The sequence below is a fragment of the Sorex araneus genome, chromosome 11 (genome assembly GCF_027595985.1).
Source record: "Sorex araneus isolate mSorAra2 chromosome 11, mSorAra2.pri, whole genome shotgun sequence".
Classification (NCBI taxonomy): Eukaryota; Metazoa; Chordata; class Mammalia; order Eulipotyphla; family Soricidae; genus Sorex; species Sorex araneus.
Genome location: NC_073312.1, coordinates 33452724 through 33475974, shown reverse-complemented (window position 1 = coordinate 33475974; position 23251 = coordinate 33452724). Strand labels below are relative to the sequence as shown.

Here is a 23251-nt window from a genome sequence, read left to right as displayed (position 1 = left end):
TGCTCGATATTCATTCAAATCACAGGACACAGTTATAGGGCTCTCTCCTATATTAGGGATGACCCCTAAAAGTGACTTTCATAGAGCACCCCCTCCCCCCCATACGTATACACTTATCTAGGTCGGCTTCCCCCATTTTTACTACTGTGGTTTATCACTGTACCTTCCCTATCCTGAAAGACATTTATCTTTAATTTAAGAATCGTTTCCTTGTTATCACATGCTTCCTTTTCTCTGTTAACAGTTCCTTGATGTAAGAAAGCCTTCCCCTCCCTTTTCTTCCCCCTTTCCTGTCTTTATCCAGCTGCCTGGAAAGCAGTAGGTGCCAGTACTTTTTTGAATGCAGGCATAATCTTATTTTCCTAGATTCCATAAGGATCTGAAGATAAAGATCCATAAGGATACTTGGGTTTCCTAATTAAAGATTCGTGTAATGTTGTGTGCAGTATATTTTATTGTTTTCCTCTTAGAGATTTTATTTTTGGTTTGGGGGCCTCACCTGGTGGTTTCCAGAGTTTACTTTTTTTTTTGCTTTTTGGGTCACACCTGGTGATGCTCAGGGGTTACTCCTGGCTCTGCACTCAGGAATCACTCCTGGCGGTGCTCAGGGGACCATATGGGATGCTGGGAATCAAACCCGGGTCGGCCGCGTGCAAGGCAAACGCCCTACCCGCTGTGCTATTGCTCCAGCCCCCAGAGTTTACTTCTTGCTGTGCTCGGGGATCACTCCTGGCAGGGCTCAGGGACCGTTATGGGGTGCTGGAGATCCAGCCTGGGTCTGCACTGTGTAAGGCAAGCGCCTTACCTGCTGTACCATTGCTCTGCCTAGAATTGATGTGTATACTTGCTTCTGAACTGCCATCTACTTAGTGTAAATGACACTACGTTTTCTAATTTTCTAAGTTTCTTTTTGCTTAATTAGGCCTGTTAATGCTCAGTTTCTTTCACTCCTGACTCTTTTCAGCTGTCTCACTTGGGTTCTCATTGCTACCTTTTAAAATAATGTAGAGTGTTTGGGGAGATCTAAACTATGCCTCAATTATAAGGCAAAAGATATACCATTGTTAATATCTTTCTGCCCCGTTATTATTGGGTACAAATCCATTATATTATTTACAACTACCTTTTTATTCCTGGGTTAAAACATGTCTTTGATTGTAATCTACTCTTATCATGTTTTATTTAATGGTTTAATAATTTGTCACCTCATTTTTAAATTTTTCTTTTTTAAAAAAATTATTTTTATTGAATATCTGTGGGATGACCATTACAAAGCTGTTCAGGTTTCAGTCATACAGTGATCCAACACCATCCCTCCACCAGGGTACATTTCCCACCACCAACGTCCCCGTTTCCCTCCCACCATCCCGAACACCGACCCCTCCATCCCCACCCTCCTCAGCCACCTGGCTCTGTGGTAGATACTTTTCTTCTTTCTCCCTCTCCTTTTGTGCATTATGGTTTGCAATACAGGTAATAAGAGTCATTGTGGGGCTGGAGTGATAGCACAGTGGGTAGGGTGTTTGCCTTGCACGCGGCCAACCTGGGTTCGATTCACAGCATCACATATGGTCCCCTGAGCACTGCCAGGGGTAATTCCTGAGTGCAAAGCCAGGAGTAACCCCTGTGCATCGCCAGGTGTGACCCAAAAAGTAAATTAATAAGTAAATAAAGAGTCATCGTGTTTGTTCAGGGCGTTCAGTATATATTTTTTGGAAGATAAGGCTGGAGTAGCTTTTTAATTGGGTGGCAGCTTTGGGGTATGGATGTGACTCCCAAGGCTTCTGCAAGTACCAGGAGGTGTGGGGAGATAGCCCATCCTGACCTTGAGAAAGCCTGGAAATTTCAGTCACAAAACCCGCATGCCCGAATTTTCAGCAGATTATATCTTGGTGAGGTCCATCCCTAGATGGTGGAGACCGGCTGTGAGCGAGGTGGCTATTTTGGATTGTGGAAGGAAGTGCTTGCCAGGGACTCTGTTTGGGCAGAAACCAGGCTGACCCTTCTTTGATTTACCCTGGTCTGTTCAGCCATGTGTGAATCTGAGATTAACTGCGGCTTTTGATCTCTTTTATTTATTTATGGTCTCTGAAACAAGGCCAATAATTGAGCTTGTATAGCTGAGCTGGAGGTATTCTGTGGGTGTGGCTCCCACATACGTAACTTTTGGCTGTTTAGTTTCTCAGGAAACTTGGTCCCTAGTTGTTGGGGTCCAGCCAGAGGCACAGTGGCAATTTTGGGGTATCAGGAAGCTTGAAGGCACCATCAGACTGCTGATGTACTCGCTCGGTGGGTACAAGTTGACCTGATGGTGACACTGCACCCCTGTCACTCTCTTTTTTTTTTTTTTTTAAAAAAAACAAGACTCTTCTATTGAAATGTAATCTTGAACAAACTGCCTACAAGTTAGTGGCAGATTTTGTGTTTGATTTTGATCCACACCTGGCTGTGCTCGGGGTTTACTCTGCATTTAGGGATCGCTCCTGGAGGAACTTAGGGAATCAGATGGTTATGCTCAAACCATGTCAGCTGCGTGCAAGGCAAGTGCCCTATCAGCTGTATGTTGCACTAGCCCAAGATAACATATTTTAAAGTGTGAAAACCCCCATATACTACCCAGATTTAAAAACATCCTGTGACCCATAGCCCATCAACTTTCTCCAGCCTTTCTCCCATACTCCACAGGTATGACTGTTATTTCTGTTTGGTAGTAAGTTTTTCTGTTTTGCAGGTAGGTTATGAGAACTTTTGAAACTTGATGTGTGACTTTTAAAATGCATGCTTTAATATATAATTTTTTTCTCTCAATTTCTATAGGATGTCTTCCAGAAGTCCCAAATATTTAATTAAAGGTAAATGGGGATCAAAATCTAATAACTCCAGATCTGAAACAACACTAGAAACGTTTAGGGGAGAAATTACATCCTTAAAAACATCGGTGGATGAAGGCACAAGTGGAAAAGAAAAAATGATGGAGAAAGAGAGACACAGATTTTTGGAGGTAAATGGCATAAAATTTTTAAGTTGTAATAAGCTTTACTATGGAGATGAGAAAGCATTATTTGAATAATTATTTTGTCTTCATGTTAGTTCATTAAGTGTAAATAAATCACTTTTTAAGCCACCAGATGGAATTTAGATTTTAATGTGATGGCTTAACTGTGGTTTATGTATTTTGACTGCTTTCCAGATAATCTGATTTCAATTCCTTTTGAGGTAAAGTCATGTATATTGGAATTTTCTATTAGGTTAAACTGTATTTCAGGATACTTTCTTATAATTTGTAACGGCATTGTTAATAAATAATCTAGGAATTTATTAGAACTCGAAGGGCTTACAAATTTGATCACTTGAAGCCAGAAAGATAATGCGATAGGTAAAGTCCTTGTCTTACACATGGCCAATCTGTGTTCTATCCCTAGCACTACATTTGGTCTCCTGAATACTACCAGAACTGACCCTGAGAACAGTCAGGAGTAAGCCTCACTGAACATTTGAACATTACAAATAAAAACAAAATGTATTCCTGATCATGAATATTTAAGATTATACACAATTCTTCCTGGGTTGGTGTGTGGAGTCTGACAAGGTTCTGTGGACTGTGTGGTGCCAGTGGTCAAACCCAGGGTTCCACATGCAAAACATGAGCTTCAGCTCTTTGAACTGTCTTCCTGGCCCCAAGGTTTTCATTTTGTTAGCATGTAAAGTCATTTTGTGAAGTTTTTCCATCATCCCTCTGTTGGTGCTTGCTTCCTTCAGCCAGCAGTAGTTTTAACAAGCATGCCTTCCCTAACTTTTGTATTCTTTTCCCCTTTTCGTCTTCCTTATCTTTCAAATTGTTGAAAATGTTGAACACTATTTGATGATCACCTTCTAGATTTGACCAAATAATCTAATACAAAAAGCACGTTAGTGAGTGCGCTTTATCCAGCAGTATAATTCTTGCTTCAGGTTATGAAGCATTTAGCATGAGCGTTTAGCATTTAGCATGTAGCATTTCCATTACTTTTGAGCTTTCAGATTCATAGTAATGATGTGATGGAGATCATTATCAAGTACTATGTGAGAACCCAACTTCTTTAGCTTTTCTCGTTATTCCAGATAGAGTTGCTTTCTCTACCCTGGGTCTGTGTCTTATTTATTTTAGATTTCTAAACCCCCGAAGCACTATCACACCAGTGTTATATTCCATCACCTCCCTGAGCTCTCTGAAATTAAGGCCTTGGCTTCATGGTTCTTTTGGTTCTATTGTCTCTAGTAAAATGCTAATTTAGTATAATTAACAGTCCGTACATGCTGGTTGTAGTATAATGTTTACTTTCATGTTTGACCTGGCTTTGTTCTAAGATTCTTCTTAGTTTATATCTAGAAAATACGAGGCCTCGAAGCTGAGAGGGAGAAGAATGTTTTTCAGCTCGCAGAAAAGGACAAAGAAATACAGCAACTCAGAGATCAGGTTAAGGCCAAGTATAGCAATACTGCATTGCTGGAGCAGCTGGAAGAGAAAACAAAGGAAGGTGAAAGGAGGGAACAACTGTTGAATTCCTTGTCTGAAGAGACAGATGTCCTGAAAAAACAGTTGTCTGCTACGATGGCAAAACTCGCTGAATTTGAAAGCAAAGCCAGCACTCTTCATTTATCACAGGTACTGATAAGTTCAGTAAACCCAGATATTTTTCCCTTCTGATATTATTTGCAGTTCTTTTGAAAAATGAGTTTATTAAAACATGCTCGCCAAATTAGTGAAACAGTTTAGTTCAGTTTACCCACAGGTTCCCCTTTTATTTATAGTCCAGTATCCTCTTCATAAGCAAAAGTAGTTTACCTAACTTCCTCCACTGTTTTTCCCAGGGGAGATACAGAACAGAGTCCATGTATAGCCACAATAACCAAGAAGACTTTAGTGAGCTTTTATTTCTATAGTTTGTCATAAAAACAGTAAGCTTCATTTTTGTGTAATTTTTCATATTGGAAAGATAGCACAGCGGGTAGGGCGTTTGCCTTGCACGCGACCGACCCAGGTTCAATTCCTCTGTCCCTCTTGGAGAGTCCAGCAAGCTACCGAGAGTATCTCGCCTGCACAGCAGAGCCTGGCAAGCTACCCATGGCGTATTCAATATGCTAAAAACAGTAATAAGAAGTCTCACAATGGAGACGTTACTAGTGCCAACTCCAGCAAATTAATGAACAACAGGACAACAGTGCTAACAGCAGTGCTATGCACAATCATAATAACAAGTATGTTTTTCATGACTACACTTTTTTCCCCCTTTTTAAATTTTAGTCACTAGTTTAACAGAAAGATCAAGGATTTGTAAGCAAGGCAGATCTGAGTTCAAATCTTGGTTCTGCCACTTACTAGTTATATAAACAAAATCCTTAACTTTTCTAGTCTTTTTTTTTTTTTTTGCTTTTTGGGTCACACCCAGCGATGCACAGGTGTTCGGTGCTCAGGAGACCATATGGGATGCTGGGAATCGAACCTGGGTTGGCCTCATGCAAAGCAAATGCCCTACCCATTGTACTATCACTCAAGCCCCAACTTTTCTAGTCTTAAAAACTATACTAGACTTTGCCAGATTTCTCTCCTAAACCTGTTTTCACATTGATAAAAATTACTGGAAAGTAAATATGATGCTATATGTAAATTGCCTAGTATAGTGCCTTGCTTATTCATCAGTGCTCAATGAATATTATTAATTGCTCTGTATATCATTTCTTATCTATCAGGTCTTTGATTACAAAAGTTTGAAAGATACCAGTATCACAACTATTAATACAACCTATGGTAGAGAATCTGTAGATTTTCAGATTTTCTTGGTATCATTAAAGATTCATCTTTGTGCTTTATCTCCCTTGTAGGGTAGACAGTGATGATCAGAGCTGTATATATTCGCATGTGCTTTAGATTATTGAATGTTTCTACAGATAATTCAAATAAGCATATTAAAATTTCTATAGACCTAAAACTCAAAAACACTATAGTCAGATTCAAAGTGGTTGTCTAAAACTTAACCATAAAAATCAAGAATTAATCTTCCCACTTTTGAAAATAGAAGTACAAACCTAGATAGAAATATTTAAAGTACATTCTTATAATTTTGTGGGCTTCTACTATCAATTTCTGTATCAGTCATCATGTCTAATTGCTATACTAAAAAACCTCTAAATCTTCAAAGCGTTTCGTTTCCCTCATGTCCAGGTTGAAGGAGCCTTTACTTCAGAGTCATTCAGAGATCCTGGTTCCTCTCTAGTGTCTGTGTCCTCCCTTAGGATGGAACCCTTCACCAGGGTCTCTGCCACCTTGGCTCCTTTCACTTCTACTCCCATGACAGGCATAATTCAGTCTGCTGGCCTCACTAGCCCCAGGGAAAGCTGGGAAATGTAGTCTTACAGTCTGCTCATAGAGAGGGGTTGGTCTTGGTGTCCATCCAGAAGACTGAATAGAGAGAAATAATTACATTTCTAGGCAGGTAAATGTCTAGAGTGCCTACTTTGGAGAAAAAAAGAAAATACTTTTTCCTTGCCAGAATTCGCAAGTCTTTTTCCTTATACCTGTTAAAATACTGTAGTATGATTTTTTATGAGTTTTGTTGATAGCCTGGACACCTGACCAGCTACTTCCCCTTTTTTTTAAAAAAATTACTATTTACTATTTCCCCAGATTTTGTATAAATAGTCCAGTTTGTTCTGTCTTTTGGTAAAAACCTCTGGGCTATTTATTTTCACTAAGGACTTTTCTGGTGCTCCTGGTATCCAGAGGATCTCAGACAGAGCTCAGGGTCTAATATCAAATTAGATATAAAATCTAAGGGCTTCAGATCTACTTAGGAAGCATCTAATGGTGCTTAGTTCCCCATTGATAGCTGTTGCCTGGCTTGATTGCTCACCAACATGAACCAGACCTGGATTTTGGGTTGATTCTATGAAGTAGCACTGACATCCCATTGTTCATCGATTTGCTAGAGCGGGCATCAATCAGTAACATCTCCATTGTGAGACTTGTTGTTACTGTTTTTGGCATATTGAATACTCCATGGGTAGCTTGCCAGACTGCCGTGTTTGGGATACTCTCGGTAGCTTGCTGGACTCTCCGAGAGGAATCGAACCCGGGTCGGCCGCGTGCAAGGCAAACGTCCTATCCACTGTGCTATCATATCATTATGGAACTAAATATAATAAGGAAGACGTGTATTGTTAAATTTATTATGTTAACTATTGTTGGTTTATTTGTAGACTGTGGCTACAAGCTGCTTCAACTCATCAGGGAATAAAATTCATGAAATGGAAATACAGCTGAAAGATGTAAGTTGATTTTTCTTTGATTAAGTTTTAGCTAAAGAAGACATTAATTCTTCGGTTTCATGGAGCTTAACAACTTTGATGCTGTGACTTGAAAAAAACTTGTTGAGACATAGAACTGAATAGTTATATGTCATCTTTCTAGGTTTCTACCTTTGAATCTCTATCAAAGCCCATGCTTCTAACCTCAGTCTCTTTAAGTTAAAAAGTGCTAGAGATCATCCTTCACTACCAAGTACCTCCAGAACCTCCCTTCTCCAGTAAATCTAATTTTTCACAAGTGTCTTATTATCACTGTCACTGTCATCCCGTTGCTCATCGATTTGTTCGAGCGGGCCTCAGTAACGTCTCTCAATGAGACTGTTACTGTTTTTGGCATATCCAATACGCATGGGTAGCTTGCCAGGCTCAGCCATGCGGGCTCCATACTCTCAGTAGCTTGCCGGGCTCTCCGAGAGGGGTGGAGGAATCGAACATGGGTCGGCCACGTGAAAGGCGAAAGCCCAACCTCTGTGCTATCGCTCCAGCCCTGGAAAGGAAATGCATTGTTTATATACTTGGTACAATTTAGTGAGGGTTTTTTTCCCCCTAGATATGCAGTAAAGCAATATTATTTAAAACTTAGGTGGATTGATGGAGGCACTGCATGCCTCATAGTCCATCATGACAGTTATTTATCTTTCGAGAGCCCAGCAATTCTGGCCCCCTGTTCCTCCGTATAACCCCCAAAACATTCTTAGAAATTTGCCTACCTTTTTTAAGAATCAGTATTTCTTATGCCAAGATAAGTTTTAAGACTTCTGTTTACCTTTTTAAGGCCTAGGTGTATTATATTTTCAATTACCATTTGGGTATGACTAACATTTTGAAATAATTACGTGGAATTAATATTGTAAACTGTTGCCCATTACCATAAGCTTTAAACCCAAATAACTAAATGGTAAATTTAATAGGCATTTCTTTATTTTGGATCGCATGGGAAGTACCTATCAAGCAATGATTGCTGGCTACTCTCAGCAGTGCTCATGGTATTGTGTGGGGCCAGTATTTGAACGTGGAGCTCCTTCATTTGAGCTATCTCTATGGAATATTTATAGTTGAAACTATGAAAAGAAAAAAAAAGATGAATTTTTGTGAGTAGGGAGTAATGAAAGGAAAGGCTTAGTGATTTATTGAAGTAACATCACCATCTTGTGGACTTTTAGAATATTACCTCTCAAACCTCAAAGCAACAGTTTTATTTCTTGTACTTAAGTAATGTAAGGACAAGTTCATATAAACAGGAAAATTTTCATGCCATCCAACATTCACTTAAGTTATGTATAATAAACTATTTTTAAATGTGTATAAATTTCAAATTTGACAAAAAGGCATTTTTACCACCTTAGTATGTATTCTTTTGTGTGTGTGAGTTTATGTTTTTATGTTTTATGTTTTTAAAGCACTTTTATGTTACTTTTCGGGAATCTACAAAGCAGTGCTCATGAGCCAAGGGCCACTTCGAGTCATTCTCTGCTGTGTAGTCTGGATGGGTCAGTGCTCAGGCCTGGGAATGTGATATAGCTCAGCCTTAAGTGAAGCCGCCAGAGCCACCCTGACAATGCTCAGGGGTCACCAAGGCCACACCCACTGTGTGAGCTCCATGTCTACACCTAGCAGTGTTTGGGTGGCCCCTGGTTCTAGGCATGGAACTTAGGGGTTTATACATGGGCTTCAGCCCTTTGAGCCCCTGACCCCAACTAGACACTTGTAAAAATATATTCCAGTATATGTGCTTTACTTCGGCAAATTTCTGTCACTGTCACTGTCATCCCGTTGCTCATCGATTTGTTTGAGCGGGCACCAGTAACGTCTCTCATTGTGAGACTTATTTGTTACTGTTTTTGGCATATCCAATACGCCACAGGTAGCTTGCCAGGCTCTGCTGTTTGAACTCAAAACTCTCAATAGCTTGACGGGCTCTCTGAGAGGGGCGGAGGAATAGAACACGGGTTGACCTCGTGAAAGGCGAGTGCCCTACCGCTGTGCTATCACTTGGCAAAGTTACCATGTAGCATTTGTTTGTTTGAGTGTGTGTGTGTGTGTGTGTGTGTGTGTGTGTGTGTGTGTATAAAGTGTGTGACAAACTTTGTTCCATCTCTTCCTGGCAGTTCTAAAGAATATGAAGTTGTAAGTACTAGTTAACACTTTAACCATTGAAAATAATGAATTACATGCCCCAGAACGGATGACTGGTTGAGGAAACTTTGGTACATCTATACAATGGAATACTATGCAGCTGTTAGAAAAAAGGAGGTCAAGAATTTTGTAGTTAAGTGGATGGGCATGAAAAGTTTCATGCTGAGTGAAATGAGTCAGAAAGAGAGAGACAGACATAGAAAGATTGCACTCATCTATGGTATATAGAATAACAGAGTGGGAGACTAACACCCAAGAACTGTAGAAATAAGTACCAGGAGATTGACTCCATGGCTTCGAGGCTGGCCTCACGTTCCGGGGAAAGGTCAACTCAGAGAAGCAATCACCAACTACATTGTAGTCGAAGGCCATGTGGGGGAAGGGAGTTGTGGGCTGAATGAGGGCTAGAGACTGAGCACAGCGGCCACTCAACACCTTTATTGCAAACCACAACAGCTAATTAGAGAGAGAGAACAGAAGGGAATGCCTTGCCACAGTGGCAGGGTGGGGTGGGGGGGAGATGGGATTGGGGAGGGTGGGAGGGACGCTGGGTTTACGGGTGGTGGAGAATGGGCACTGGTGAAGGGATGGGTTCCCGAACTTTGTATGAGGGAAGTATAAGCACAAAAGTGTATAAATCTGTAACTGTACCCTCACGGTGATTCTCTAATTAAAAATAAATAAATTTAAAAAAAAAATAAAAATAAAAATAAAATAAATAATTATATATTAAAAAAAAAGAAAATAATGAATTACAATGGGTCTAGGATGGATTAGGACTTGCAAGATTATAAAAATAACTATACTAATCCTATTGCAAAGGAGTTTTTATTACTTAATGACTAATAGATTTTTAAAAAAATTTTTAATTTTATTGAATCACTGTGAGATAGTTACAAGCTTTCATGTTTGGGTTACAATCTCACAATGATCAAACACCCATCCCTCTACCAGTGCACATTCCCCACCACCAATATTCTGGGTATACCCCCCCCTTTCCCACACTCCTCCTGCCTCTAAGGCAGACAATATTCCCTATACTCTCTCTACTTTTGGGCATTATGGCTTGCAACACAGACACTGAGAGGTTATCATGTTTGGTCTATTATCTACTTTCGGCATGCATCTCCCATCCCAGCTGGTTCCTCCAGCCATCATTTTCTTAGTGATCCCTTCTCTATTCCATCTGCCTTCTCCCCTCTGCTCATGAAGCAGTCTTCCAGCTAAGGGGCAATCCCCCTTGCCCTTGTATCTACCGTCCTTGGGTGTCAGCCTCATGTGATGCTACCCTACACTCCACAAATGAGTACAGTCCCTCTATATGACTAATAGATTTTTAAAAGATGTTTGCTTTATTTTTTTTAATGACTTTTGTACTGTATAGGAGGACTGGCCAGATTCTTTCATGCCCTCTCTCTTTCTTAGATGCTTTTAGACATCAGTTCAGTCTGAAAATCTGCTTAGGTGTTCACTGATTCTTGTAGCTACAGTTTTCCCCTGTTATGTTGTCATTATCATTTGCAAACATAGCAGGCAGCCATTTGCTGCAAAAATTGTAACATATTCTCAGTCCTATAAAACAAGGTATCTACACAAGCCTGGGCCCAGCTGTCAAAAAAGACTCATAATCTAGTTAAGATAAGAAGTATCATCAGGAAGCATTGAACGTCATGAGTATGAGAGGCCGTATCGATTGCATGTATAGTAGAAGCATATTAACTTCTAAAGGAGAAGGAGTTTGGTGAGGACAGGTAGGGTGAAGAGGCTTGAAAGAGAAGCCTGGAACCTGCTGAGAGAGTGGGATGTGGGTGAGCATGTGTCTTAGGAAGGAAATCAAGGACACTCAGGACAGAGAAAATGTAAGCAAAACCCAGAGGGTTGTATAGTTGTGGACATCAAGGTATAGTGCAGGAAAACCCAAGCCATACCCGAAGAGATGGGAAGAGACATATTGCATATCATTTTCTACCAGCTCAGGAGAAAATAGTTTTAGTTTCAGCAAGTGGTGTAGTGAAGCTTTCTATCTTTTTCCATTTACTAATGTAATTAAAACACATGGGGGACTGAACGAGAGTTTTGTGTTGAATTTAGGAATGGCTATTTTGGCTTAAAATATTGAATGTTATTGTTTCGATGAATTTAAAGCTCCTGGTGATGCCTGCTTTTCTCTCCCACTTCTGGCTGGCAAATTATCCTCTAACTGAGGACTTTTGTTACATAAAAAAATGAATAGGCCCATTATTTCTGTTTTCTCTGAATCCAATGCCAGTCAGGAGTACTCAGTTCCAACTGCAGTTCATTGCTCAAGTAGGCATCTGTGGGGCAGATAAGCATTGAGAGCACGGATAACAGGGAACTCGGTTATCCAGCACAGGTGCTCGACCTAAGAATTGTGTCGCTAAGAACAGTGAGAGTTAGACTCAGATGATATAGGTGTCTGTTCTACCATATTGGATATCAACCCTAAGTGCTTTAGGCTTTATCAGTGAATTGCCCCTTTCCTCCTCCCAGAGAAGCTTACCATGCCCTTGCTAACATCCTTAATTTAGCCAAAGTCTATCTTCAACCTCCCCTTTGTGTTGGATATTAACCCTAAGGGCTTTAGGCTTAATCAGTGTATTGTCTCCTTTCCTCCTCCTAGAGGAATTTATATTACCCTTGCTAGCATCCCTAACTTAGTTAAAGTTTATTTGTAATCTTTCCCTTGTATTTTACCATTGTCACAGTCCCCCATGTTAATCTCGATTGCTTGTAAAACATAACTTTCTGGTAATTCTGAACTTACATTGATACTGCTTTGTATTTGAAGTGCTGTATATTTGTACTTGCTTTTCTGTTTCCCTTATAGCCTTTTTATATGTTACCATAGAGCAGTGTTCTTTGGTTAAACACAGAAAGACCATTGCTGTATGCTCCTAATATTTGGGGGTTGATTAACTCTGAAATATATCTGCTCCTGGTCATAATTACGTGATCATAACTACTTGACTCAGGCGTCAGTTTCTGTAGTTCCTGACACCCCAAAGGGGAGGTCCCGATGTGGGACTGGGATGGACCTGGGGCGAGTGGCAAAAATACCCGGCAGTGAAATGGGACATTCTAGAAAGCATAAATGCATGGTTTTCATGCAAACTGTTACAAATTTTTACTAGTTGAACTAGCCTGAGGACTTAGTCTGGGATTTACGTAAAAGTCTTGCTTGCACTCAGAGCCCAGACAACCAAGTGTTTAAAGCCTTCTTTGCTCTCAGCCCGGAGAAGTAAGTGTTGGGATCTTTGTCTCTTGCTGTGTTTATCCAAACAACTGCTAGTATCGATAACTTATACAATTAGAGGGAAACATAAGAGCAATACAGTTGCCCCTGGGAGACAGAGTGTCTCCTTGAGTTGATCTCCCTAAAAAACTTTCCTCTGCCAAATGTTTATCTATGTAAATGACCATCACACCTGTGCTTACCTCAACCCACCCTTCAGAAGTTCTATAAGTATGCTAGCAACCCTGCAGTAAACGGGCCATTTTCACCATCAGACTATGGTCCCTGATCTCCCCGTCTCCCCATCTTTCTGTGTCTGTGTCTCTGTTGGGGGACCCTGGGGCAGGCGGGGAGGCGGCTCAGGGCTACCAAACGCAGACGGGTGTCCAGCAGCAGCAGTAGCCACTCGAGGATCATCATCTTTTCTTTTTGTGATTACACACTACCACAGCCATAATAAACCACTTCATATTTCTATGCTCCTTTGTCCATATTTTCCACTTTATTTTATCCATTGATAAACCGTTGTTAACGGAGTTTTATTTTTTTTTTTCTTTTTGGGTCACACCTGGTGATGCACAGGGGTTACTCCTGGCTCTGCACTCAGGAATTACTCCTGGCGGTACTCGAGGGACCATATGGGATGCTGGGAATTGAGCCTGGGTTGGTCGCGTGCAAGGCAAATGCCCTACCCTCTGTGCTATCGCTCCAGCCCCTAATGGAGCTTCTTACATGAATATTTGCTGATGTTTTACCACAAATCAGGAGGTACGCTCCACAGAAAACGTAGGTATAATTTGGAAAGGAAGACTCTGACGCAGTGCTCAGGGGCCTGGAGCTACTCTGTGATTCTCAGCCAACTGCCAGACAATTAAATATAAAGGTGGAGGATAAGGCGCTGCTCAGGTCATGTGGTGCCAGGCACCAGGCTACCCTGGTGGTGTCTGGGGGCTACTAGGGCCACACCCGGCTGTATGGCAGGGACGGGAGTGGGGGCATATGGTGCTAGAGATGGAAGGCATGCACTCTAACCCCTGGACTATCTCCCTGGCCCCATCGGTGTGGTTTTTATGATATTTTAAAACTCATGCTAGGTGACCTGGTGAGGCTATCACGGAATATGTAGTTTCTTGAGGGACAGATAGGAGAAAAAAGAAAAGCTAATACTAGTGGTAACCAACACTTCTTGAAACCATTTTATATGAGCCAAAAGAACTTTTTTTTTATTTCATTAGTTTATTTTTAATTAGAGAGTCAACGTGAGGGTACAGTTACAGATTTATACATTTTTGTGCTCATGTTTCCCCCATACAAAGTTCGATAACCCATCCCTTCACCAGTGCCCATTCTCCACCACCAGTAAACCCAACATCCCTCCACCCTCCCCAGTCCCGTCTCCCCCCACCCCACACTGCCACTATGGCAGGGTCTTCCCTTTTGTTCTCTCTCTCTGATTAGGTGTTGTGGTTTGCAATAAAGGTGTTGAGTGGCCACTGTGGTCAGTCTGTAGTCTATATTCGGCCCGCATCACCCTTCCCCCACATGACCTCCGACCACATTTTACTTGGTGGTCCCTTCCCTGAGTTACCCAGAATGAGAGACCAGCCTCCAAGCCATGGAGACAACCTCCTGGTACTTATTTCTACTATTCTTGGGTGTTAGTCTTATAGTCTATTATTCTATATTCCACAGATGAGTGCGATCTTTCTATGTCTGTCTCTCTCTTTCTGACTCATTTCACTTAGCATGATACTTTCCATGCTGATCCACTTATATGCAAACGTCATGACCTCATTTTTTTCTAACAGCTGCATAGTATTCCATTGTACAGATGTACCAGAGTTTCTTCAACCAGTCATCTGTTCTAGGGCACTCGGGTTTTTTCCAGATTCTGGCTATTGTAAACAGTGCTGCGATGAACATATAAGTGCAGATGTCACTTCGACTATACTTTTTGGCTTTTCTGGGATATATTCCCAGCAGTGGTATTGCTGGGTCAAATGGGAGCTCAACCTCTAGTTTTTTGAGAATCGTCCATATTGTTTTCCAAAAGGGCTGAACTAGCCGGCATTCCCACCAGCAGTGTAGAAGGGTCCCTTTCTCCCCACATCCTCTCCAACAGCGGTTGCTCCAAAAGAACTTTTTATGTGCTGGTGCTGAGGAGATAGTACAAGAGTTAAGGTGCTTGCCTTGCATCTCACTAGCCCTAGTTTGACTCCCTGGCACCACATATGTCCCCCAGCCAGGTGTCACTCCTGAGTATGGAGCCAGGAATAAATACCCCAGGCCAGGTGTGCACCTCACCCTGCCACCCTGCAGAGCTTTTATGTGCTGGAAAGGAACATCATTACATCACTAGGCTCTTTTGTCCATTTTAAGATTTTGGTTCTTCGTGTTGTTACTGATTTTCTTTCATTTTCACACCGAGGCTCTGGAGAAGAACCAGCAGTGGCTTGTATATGATCAGCAGCGTGAGGCCTACGTGAAAGGACTCTTAGCAAAGATCTTCGAGTTGGAACAGAAATTAGAAGCAGCTGCTCATTCACTCCCACAGCCGACAAAAAAGATGGAATCAGAAGGTACTGGTATAAAAATGTTCTTTGGGCATAGGCCTTCCTGACATTTTCCAACAGGAAAGATTCATTAAATTTAGATTTTTAGAAATATGTGTTAGGAAGTCAAATACACAAGTCTTCCAGCCCTGAAAGAAGAAATACCATTTTAGTAAGTTTTTTTTCCAATTTCCCTTCCCCCCCTTTATGAAAAAGGGCCTGAGGCTTGGTAAAAGGTATCTCTGGTAGCTCTAAAAACATATTAAATTTTCTTCACTAAAGTGTCCTCTTTTTATGCTCTCCCTTCAAACTTCTTCAGTATTTTCTCCAGATCTGGTCTTGTCACTAGTTATCTTTGATTTCCCCCTAGTTTTTATTCATATTGACCCTTGGAGAAAGGATACATTTCATAGAAGACCTTAGGTTATTTGAATCTCACCAGAGAGTTGTGAGGAAGTTTATGAATGATGCTTAGATGCTCCAATGGTTCTGCTATTTCCCTGACATCATTGCAACTGAAACTCACCAAAGAAAGAAATTAACAAGAACCCTAAGAGATGAGGCAGGAAAGGTCATTCTTCCCAATTTTCAGATGAAAAAATATGTTCAACAATTCTAGATGATAAGCTAGGAAAGGAAGAGAGCTTCTATTCCATGTAGTCAAAAAACTGATGATTCTACAAACTAAAACCTTAAATTCTAGAAAGGTCAAGAGATATGCCATGGTTATGAGCTTGGACCTTCATGTCTATAGTTAATACTAGATTGTCTACCCTAAAGGGGACAAAATTACCACTATAATGCCTTCATAAATAGAATTTTAGCTCTGGGTTAAGTCTAATTGTTTTCTTTGGCAGTACTTTTTCTCTCTATGCAGGTTTCTTAATTTTTTAAAAATTTATTTGAGGCACTATAATTTTCAATACTGTTAATGATAGGATTTTATGCATATAACATTCCAACACTACACCCTCCACCAGAGTGTCTCTTTTTTCACCATTGTTTCTGGGTCCCCTTCCATCCATCACCAGCCCCTTCTCCCCCCTATCTCTTGGTAAGTTAAATTTTCTAGGCAGTCTCTGGTTCTGTTACTTTGGCCATTTTTTAATTCTCTTACTATGTTTCATTATATCTTATATATGAGAGACATCATTCTGTATTTATCATCCTTCTCCTAACTTCACTCTGCATGTTACTTTCTAGTTTCATCCACATAATGGAAAATTATGGCAAATTGCATAATTTTGTTTTTTCTTAGAACTATGTAGTATCTCTATGTCTGTGTGTAGTATATATATATACACACAGATCTTGGCTATTTTGAACAGTGGTGCAATGAATATGGGAGTTCAGATGTCTTTTTTGAATAGTTTTCGGACCCTTGAAGTAGATGCCAAGAAGTAGAATTGCAGGGTCATATGGAAACTCAATTCTTAGTTTTTTGAGACGTAGCACTGTAGCACTGTTGTCCGTTGTTCATCGATTTGCTCGAGCGGGCACCAGTAACATCTCCATTGTGAGACTTGTTACTATTTTTGGCATATCAAATACGCCACGGGTAGCTTGCCAGGCTCTGCCATGCAGACAAGATACTCTCGGTAGCTTGCCGGGCTCTCTGAGAGGTACGGAAAATTCGAACCCGGGTCAGCCGTGTGCAAGGCAAACGTCCTACCCGCTGTGCTTTTGAGAACGTTCATGTTATTTCCAAAGTGAGTGAACCAGTTGACATTCCCACCAGTGTGGATGGGGATTTTTATTTTTCCTTCCACGTTCACACTAGAACTGGTTTTTTTTATTTGGTTTTGTGTGTGTGCCAGTCTCACTGGTGTGAAGGGATATCCCATTTTTATTTTGGCTTGAATCTCCTTCATGATAAGTGATGAAGAACATTTTTTTATATATATGCTTATTGGCCATCTCTATGTCTTCATTGAGGAAGTCTGTTTATTTTATCTCCTCATTTTATGCTGTTTTGTTATTAAGTTTTCCAAGTTGTATACATGTTTTCTCAGACCTTGTCTTTATTGAGCCTTCTGACATTTGGCACTGGAGAGGTTATCTTTCACAAGCCATGAATCACACTGTCTAGGTAGTTCTAGAAAAAAAAAAAAGATTGTCTTTATTTAAGTGAATGTAAGATAAAAATAAGATGACCAGTAAAGTTTAATTATTCCCTCCCCCCACCCCAGTTTTACTTGGCCTCAACAACTGTTTTGTTGTTGTTATTGTTGTTTACAGTGAATCACTGTGAGGTATAGTTACAGACTTACAAACTTCTGTTCTTACATTTTAGTCATACAGTGGTCAAGTATCCATCCCTCCTCCAGTGCCCATTTTCCACCACCAGTGGTCCCAGCATCCCTCCCACCATCCCCATCCTGTTGCCCCTCCCCCCACCCTGCCTCTATGGCAGGGCATTCTCTTTTGGTCTCTCTCTCCTTTTGAGTGTTGTGGTTTCAATAGAGAAACTGAGTGGCCATCATGTTCGGTCTATAGTCTGCTTTCAAGGTGCGTCTCCCATCCGAGCAGATCCTCTTAGCACCATTTACTTGGTGATCCCTTCTCTAACTGAACTGTACAGGCCCTTATTAAAGTAGTATAGTGGTATAGCATGGCCCCATTCTACGGTCCCATCCCATCCTACCCTATATTCTGTCCCTTTATAGTAGCTCCATTTAACATTTCCGTTTTTGATTTTTGGCCACTATCTCCATAGCTGTGAGTTTCTACTCTACTTATTGATTGATCTTCTTTAGACTTCAGTGAGTTTCCTTCTCTACCAAATGGTTATATTATTGCATTGATTCTTTTATTTATTAGTTTCATAAATTTATATTATTTCCCAACTTGTTTTTTACTTTGCCAATTAACAACCCTGTGTCTTGACTCCTCATTTTATAAGGTGAAAAAGTAATGTGATATTGTTTATAGAAACATGTATCTTTTCAGGAATACATATCTGTTTTGTAAAATTAATTTTGTGAAATATCCTGATCTGTTTGTCATAGGTTATCTTCAAGAAGAAACGCAAAAATATTACAGCCATCTCTTGACAGATGCAAAAAAAGATCTTGAGGTTGAACGACAAACTGTGACTCAGTTGAGTTTTGAACTTAGTGAATTTCGAAGAAAATATGAAGAAACCCAAAAAGAAGTTCAAGATTTAAATCTGCTGTTGTGTTCACAAAGAAAGGCAGATGTACAACATTTGGAAGATGAAAGGCATAAAACAGAGAAAATAAAGCAACTCAAGGAAGAGAATGATATTGCCAGGGAAAAACTTCAAGTAGAGAAAAAGAGATCTGAAGACCTCTTAGCTCAGGTGAGCTTAACTAAAAAGGTTTTCCATGATTCATAATTCCAAATTTTCACTGTATTTGCTAAGAGTCAGGAACCTATTATAATTACTAGGAATAAAAAAAAGGAACAAAATAAGTTTCTGCCCCTTTACTGGAGTCCATGTTTATTTAGTAGAAATGGAGACTGACTATAAACTTTAAACTAAGCAAGTAAAATTTAAACAGGATAGTATTACATAGAGAAATTGGGGGCCAGTGGAGGTCTCACTGTGAAGATGGGCATTTGGAAAAAGATCTGATGACAAAGCAAGATGATGAGTGGAATTTCTCTCTGCAATCACAGAGGCAATCACACACCCAAAAGCCCTGAGAGGGAAGGGTGCATTTTTCTGAGAAGGTAAAAGAAGATGTGATGTAGCAGGTGGAATCAAGGCTGATTCTTAGACTTGATTGCATTGATGCTTCTTCCTTATTCATTTACATAGTACCTGTGTGCTCTCAATTTACTCCCATCTTTATGCCAGGCTACTTCAGTAGTATTGTAGTCAAAGAAGTTAGGATGATAAGAATTGTCTAATTTGACAAAATACTCATACATTAAAATTTTTGCTGGACTGCATGAACTAAAAGAAAGGATGTTGTTTGTAGTCCATGCCAAGTTTTTAGTTCAAGGTGAATGGCCTTTGTCAAGTCACCTAACTTCTCTGACTCACAATTTATTCACATGTCCACTTAGTCACAGTAATCTCTTCCTGCTGCGTTGGGCTTTTGTGAGACCTCAGAAAGAGAATGTAAAAGTGCTTTGTAAACGAAAAGGCTAAGTAAATGTTAGTTATTGCTATATTATAACAGTCATTTTTTTTTGTTTGTTTTGTTTTGTTTGGAGGCCACACCCAGTGGTGCTCAGGGCTTAGGTGATATGGTCACTGGGGGACCATATGTGGTGCCCGGGATTGAACCCAAGTCAATCTCATGCAAGGCAAATGCCCTACCTATCGTACCATTACTCCGGCCCCTATAACATTAATTTTTTAAAATAGTTGGTAACATTTGCTTTCTTAGTCTTTGCCATTTTCACGTCTGCCTCCGAGTTTGAACAATATTTACATAGACCAAGCAGAAATGGTTGCGAATTTTGCTCCAACTCTGTGGCCCAGGAGACAATGACCTTGCCAGCCTTGTTTTTGTTCAGAGAAATATTAATAGATGTCAACTAATTTCCTCCAGGAAAGTGGGTGTCCACTGCAGAGTTCAGTGCTGCTTACCAGCTTTCATTGTGTGCCCTAGGGCAGTAGTTTTCAACCACAGATCTGTGGACTGGGGTTAGCTGCAGTGGTACTACTCAGCTCCTTTCCTCAAGCAGTTGTGCTGGTCAGCAATCCCCCCCCAGCTGACATGACGCATACGCCGAGCAGGGGAAACTGGCAGGTGTCCCAGTTTGAGATGTGACTGGTAAGGGGAGCTTCCCAAGACAACTGACTAAAGGTCTGATGTCGGTGTGACATTGGTTCTATTTGTATCCTATAGGTCCAGTTACTTTATACGTCACTGTTAAAACAGCAAGAGGAGCAAAAAAGAGTGGCTTTGTTGGAACAACAGGTACTCATTGGGGTTGCTTCTAAGTTCACTTCAGCTCATTAGAAAACAGTTTTTCCTTGTGTTTACACTCTTGTATGAAGGGTCATTTAAAAGTTGTGAAGAGGGCCAGATAGCTCACACACTGGTTAGGGTGAGAGTGTGTGCTTTGTCTGTGCCCTATTCTGAATCAGTCCCCTGTACCCCATCATCCCGCATCTCATCACTGGGTGTGACCTTGGAAGGCCTCTGAACATCACTGGGGTGACCCAGGGGTTTCGAGTACCGTGGAGCCCACGTAACACTGCAATACCTAGCCCTCACATTCAACTGTCTGGCCTGGTTGGCTGACAGTTGCTAGGAGTGACCCGAGACCTCATGCGCACTGCATGGAAGGGTCAGAAATAAATGAATGAATAATGATTGTGGAAATATTTTTATTTTAACTTTAACAAAAAAAAATTAAGAGAAACCATGTTAGGTATATACTCCTTTTATTGTCTTTGGGTCAAAACAGTTTCTCTGAGGGTAAGATGGTAGGTTTCTTGACAAGATGATGTTTCTGTGACAGATTTTATTCTCTCCCAAATACCTCCTGTAGTTCCTACTCTGGGGTAATATGATCTCCCTAATAACTTTAAGCAGAATATTTATTCCATTTATTACTCCACTTATTCTCAGGATATAGATTTTTAGCACATTTTAACCTAAGGAATAGCTTTCTCTTTCCACCCTCCTCTTCATTCATCACTGTCATCCGGTTGTTCGTCGATTTACTTGAGCAGGCACCAGTAATGTCTCTATTCCTCCCAGCCCTGAGATTTTAGCAGCCTCTCCTTACTCGTCTTTCCCAACGATCGGAGGCTCGTTCAGGGTCAGGGGAATGAGACCTCTCGTTACTGTTTTTGGCATATCGAATACGCCACGGGGAGCTTGCCAGGCTCTGCCCATGCGGGTGGGATACTCTCGTTAGCTTGCCGGGCTCTCTGAGAGGTATGTATTTTTTTTGAAAAAAAAAAAAGTGTGGAAGAGGAGATTGGAGACAAGCACTTCTTTAACTATTTCATTCACCTGTACTTGCCTCAATCATGGACTTCACTGTCTGGATAAGCTTCCTTCAGCTTCTTAACACTCATTGCTAAGATGAATAACAAGATGGTAGGTCAAAGTTTTGCTTCTTTTTCTTTGGCTCTAATTGTCTTGTGCCATGTATTTTTTCAGATGCAGGCTTGTACTTTAGACTTTGAAAATGAAAAACTTGACCGTCAAAATATGCAGCATCAATTACATGTAATACTTAAGGAGCTCCGGAAGGCAAGAAACCAAATAACACAGCTAGAATCCTTGGTGAGCCTGGATCTTATTGTCAGACGTATTTTCTTTTTTCTCTTTCTGCCATCTTTCTATTTATGTATTAAACTAGTTCCTACCATAAATAGACTATAGCTTAGAGAATGTAAAAAAGAAGATAACTTAAAGAGCAACTATTTTTCTAACCAATCGATAGAGCCCTGTCTTATCTGAAGTACCTGCCTTTTGAGTATTAATTCCAGCACTAGAAAGAGGAACATATACTCTCAGTAATGATCTCGGTGCCTGGGATTATCCCCCACTATTTACCTCAAACACTGTGATTATAGAGGCTATACACAGTGCCTGATTTAGGGTCGGAAGGTGGGATGGGAGGCCTCCCTCCTTATCATCAAAAATTCTATTTTTCTATTTAAAAAGAAAGGAATAGACAGAAATAGTAGACTTTTACTGTTAGTATACTGTTTAAAGCACATTTTTTGCGGGTTAACTAAAAGCATAAGTTTTAAAGCAAAATTTTTAAATTTCATTGATTCTCTACATAATGTTTGGCTTATCTATGTTGCTAATAAGGTCTTAGACCAAATCTGCTCGAATTTATATTTGTTTGTTTATACCCATTAGTTCAAGTTTTATATGTCATCCTGGCAATGCAGAATATTTGCAAATGAGGAAATGTTACAATTAGAATTTCTCCGTTTCCAAAAAAGGAAAAAAGTGATTGTCTAAAAAATTATTTGTGGGGCCTGAGAGATTACTCTAAGGGCTGGGGCACATGCCTGGCATGCAGAGGCCTCCAGTTCACTCCCCTCAAGCATTGTCGGGAGAGCAGTGTTGAGGCTCCACACTCTCCTTAGGCCCCTCAGCAATACACCATCCTTTGTCACTTCTTCTGAATAAAGAGGAAATGTATTTTGGCTCTATTTTCACTACTTCATTGATATTTGACCTTATGAAGTTGAAATGTAGGATTCTTTTCATGATTGCTTATCAACATAGAGGATACTTGTCAGTTTCATGCTACTTTCCTTTGTGTTCCTACTGGTCATCTTTTCCTAGTGTACAGTAGAATCTTCACTTTCAAACGTGGCTGTTCTAAGTTCCTCAAGACAAATCATGAAAAAAAAAAAAGTCATAGGTACTAGACAATATCGTTTCTGGGGATTGCCTATTTGATCTGCTCGAATTCTTGCTGCTTTTAACTCCATGTAGTTATTTACAGCTGAACTCGCCCCTGTTTTTACAAGACTAGCTAAGTATATTTAATCAGTATTGTATACAAGTCTACCTTTACATTTGGTGTAAGGATTTTAATAAAACCTTACTTTGCAAACACCACACCCTAGTACTTCCTGGGCAATTTGAGTAATTCACAACCAACTCCTATGTTACTTCCTGAACATGAAGAGCAGAGATGAAAAGAAATCTGTCGCAGTGCTGAAGCAGCTAGAACATCTATGGAGTAGTTACCCTTAATGAACAGTAGGCCTGATAGATGAATGGTGTTTATTTTCACATTTTCAGAAGCAGCTTCGTGAGTTTGCCTTCCCAGAGTCGTTAGTCACTGTCCAAGGAGAGACTGAAAACCGAGGAAAAGTTGCTTCACCAAAAAGTCCTTCTGCGGCACTGAATGAAAGCCTGGTGGAGTGTCCCAAGTGCAATATCCAATATCCAGCCACTGAACATCGAGACCTACTTGTCCATGTTGAATACTGTTCCAAGTAGTAAAAAAAAAGCTTTTTGTTTGCTTGTCAAATTATTCAATACTGTATCTTACATTA

The 23251-nt window shown here is 40.4% G+C and overlaps 1 protein-coding gene across 1 annotated transcript; it reads left to right on the top strand.

Annotated features, from left to right (window-relative positions):
- Positions 1 to 2818: 2818 nt before the first annotated feature.
- Positions 2819 to 23195, top strand: CEP55 (centrosomal protein 55). Its single transcript, XM_004607360.2, has 8 exons — positions 2819 to 3001; positions 4370 to 4645; positions 7237 to 7305; positions 15162 to 15312; positions 18294 to 18607; positions 20112 to 20183; positions 21381 to 21506; positions 22995 to 23195. The coding sequence occupies exons 1-8, from the start codon at positions 2819 to 2821 to the stop codon at positions 23193 to 23195; spliced, it is 1392 nt and encodes a 463-aa protein (XP_004607417.1).
- The last annotated feature ends 56 nt before the right edge of the window (positions 23196 to 23251 follow it).

Excerpts from the sequence above, each read along its gene's own strand:
- CEP55 (XM_004607360.2), top strand. The coding sequence starts at position 2,819 with ATGTCTTCCAGAAGTCCCAAATATTTAATTAAAGGTAAATGGGGATCA. Across the intron at positions 18,608-20,111 it reads CTGAAGACCTCTTAGCTCAG|GTCCAGTTACTTTATACGTC; the intron begins GTGAGCTTAACT and ends TGTATCCTATAG. Across the intron at positions 20,184-21,380 it reads TGGCTTTGTTGGAACAACAG|ATGCAGGCTTGTACTTTAGA; the intron begins GTACTCATTGGG and ends GTATTTTTTCAG.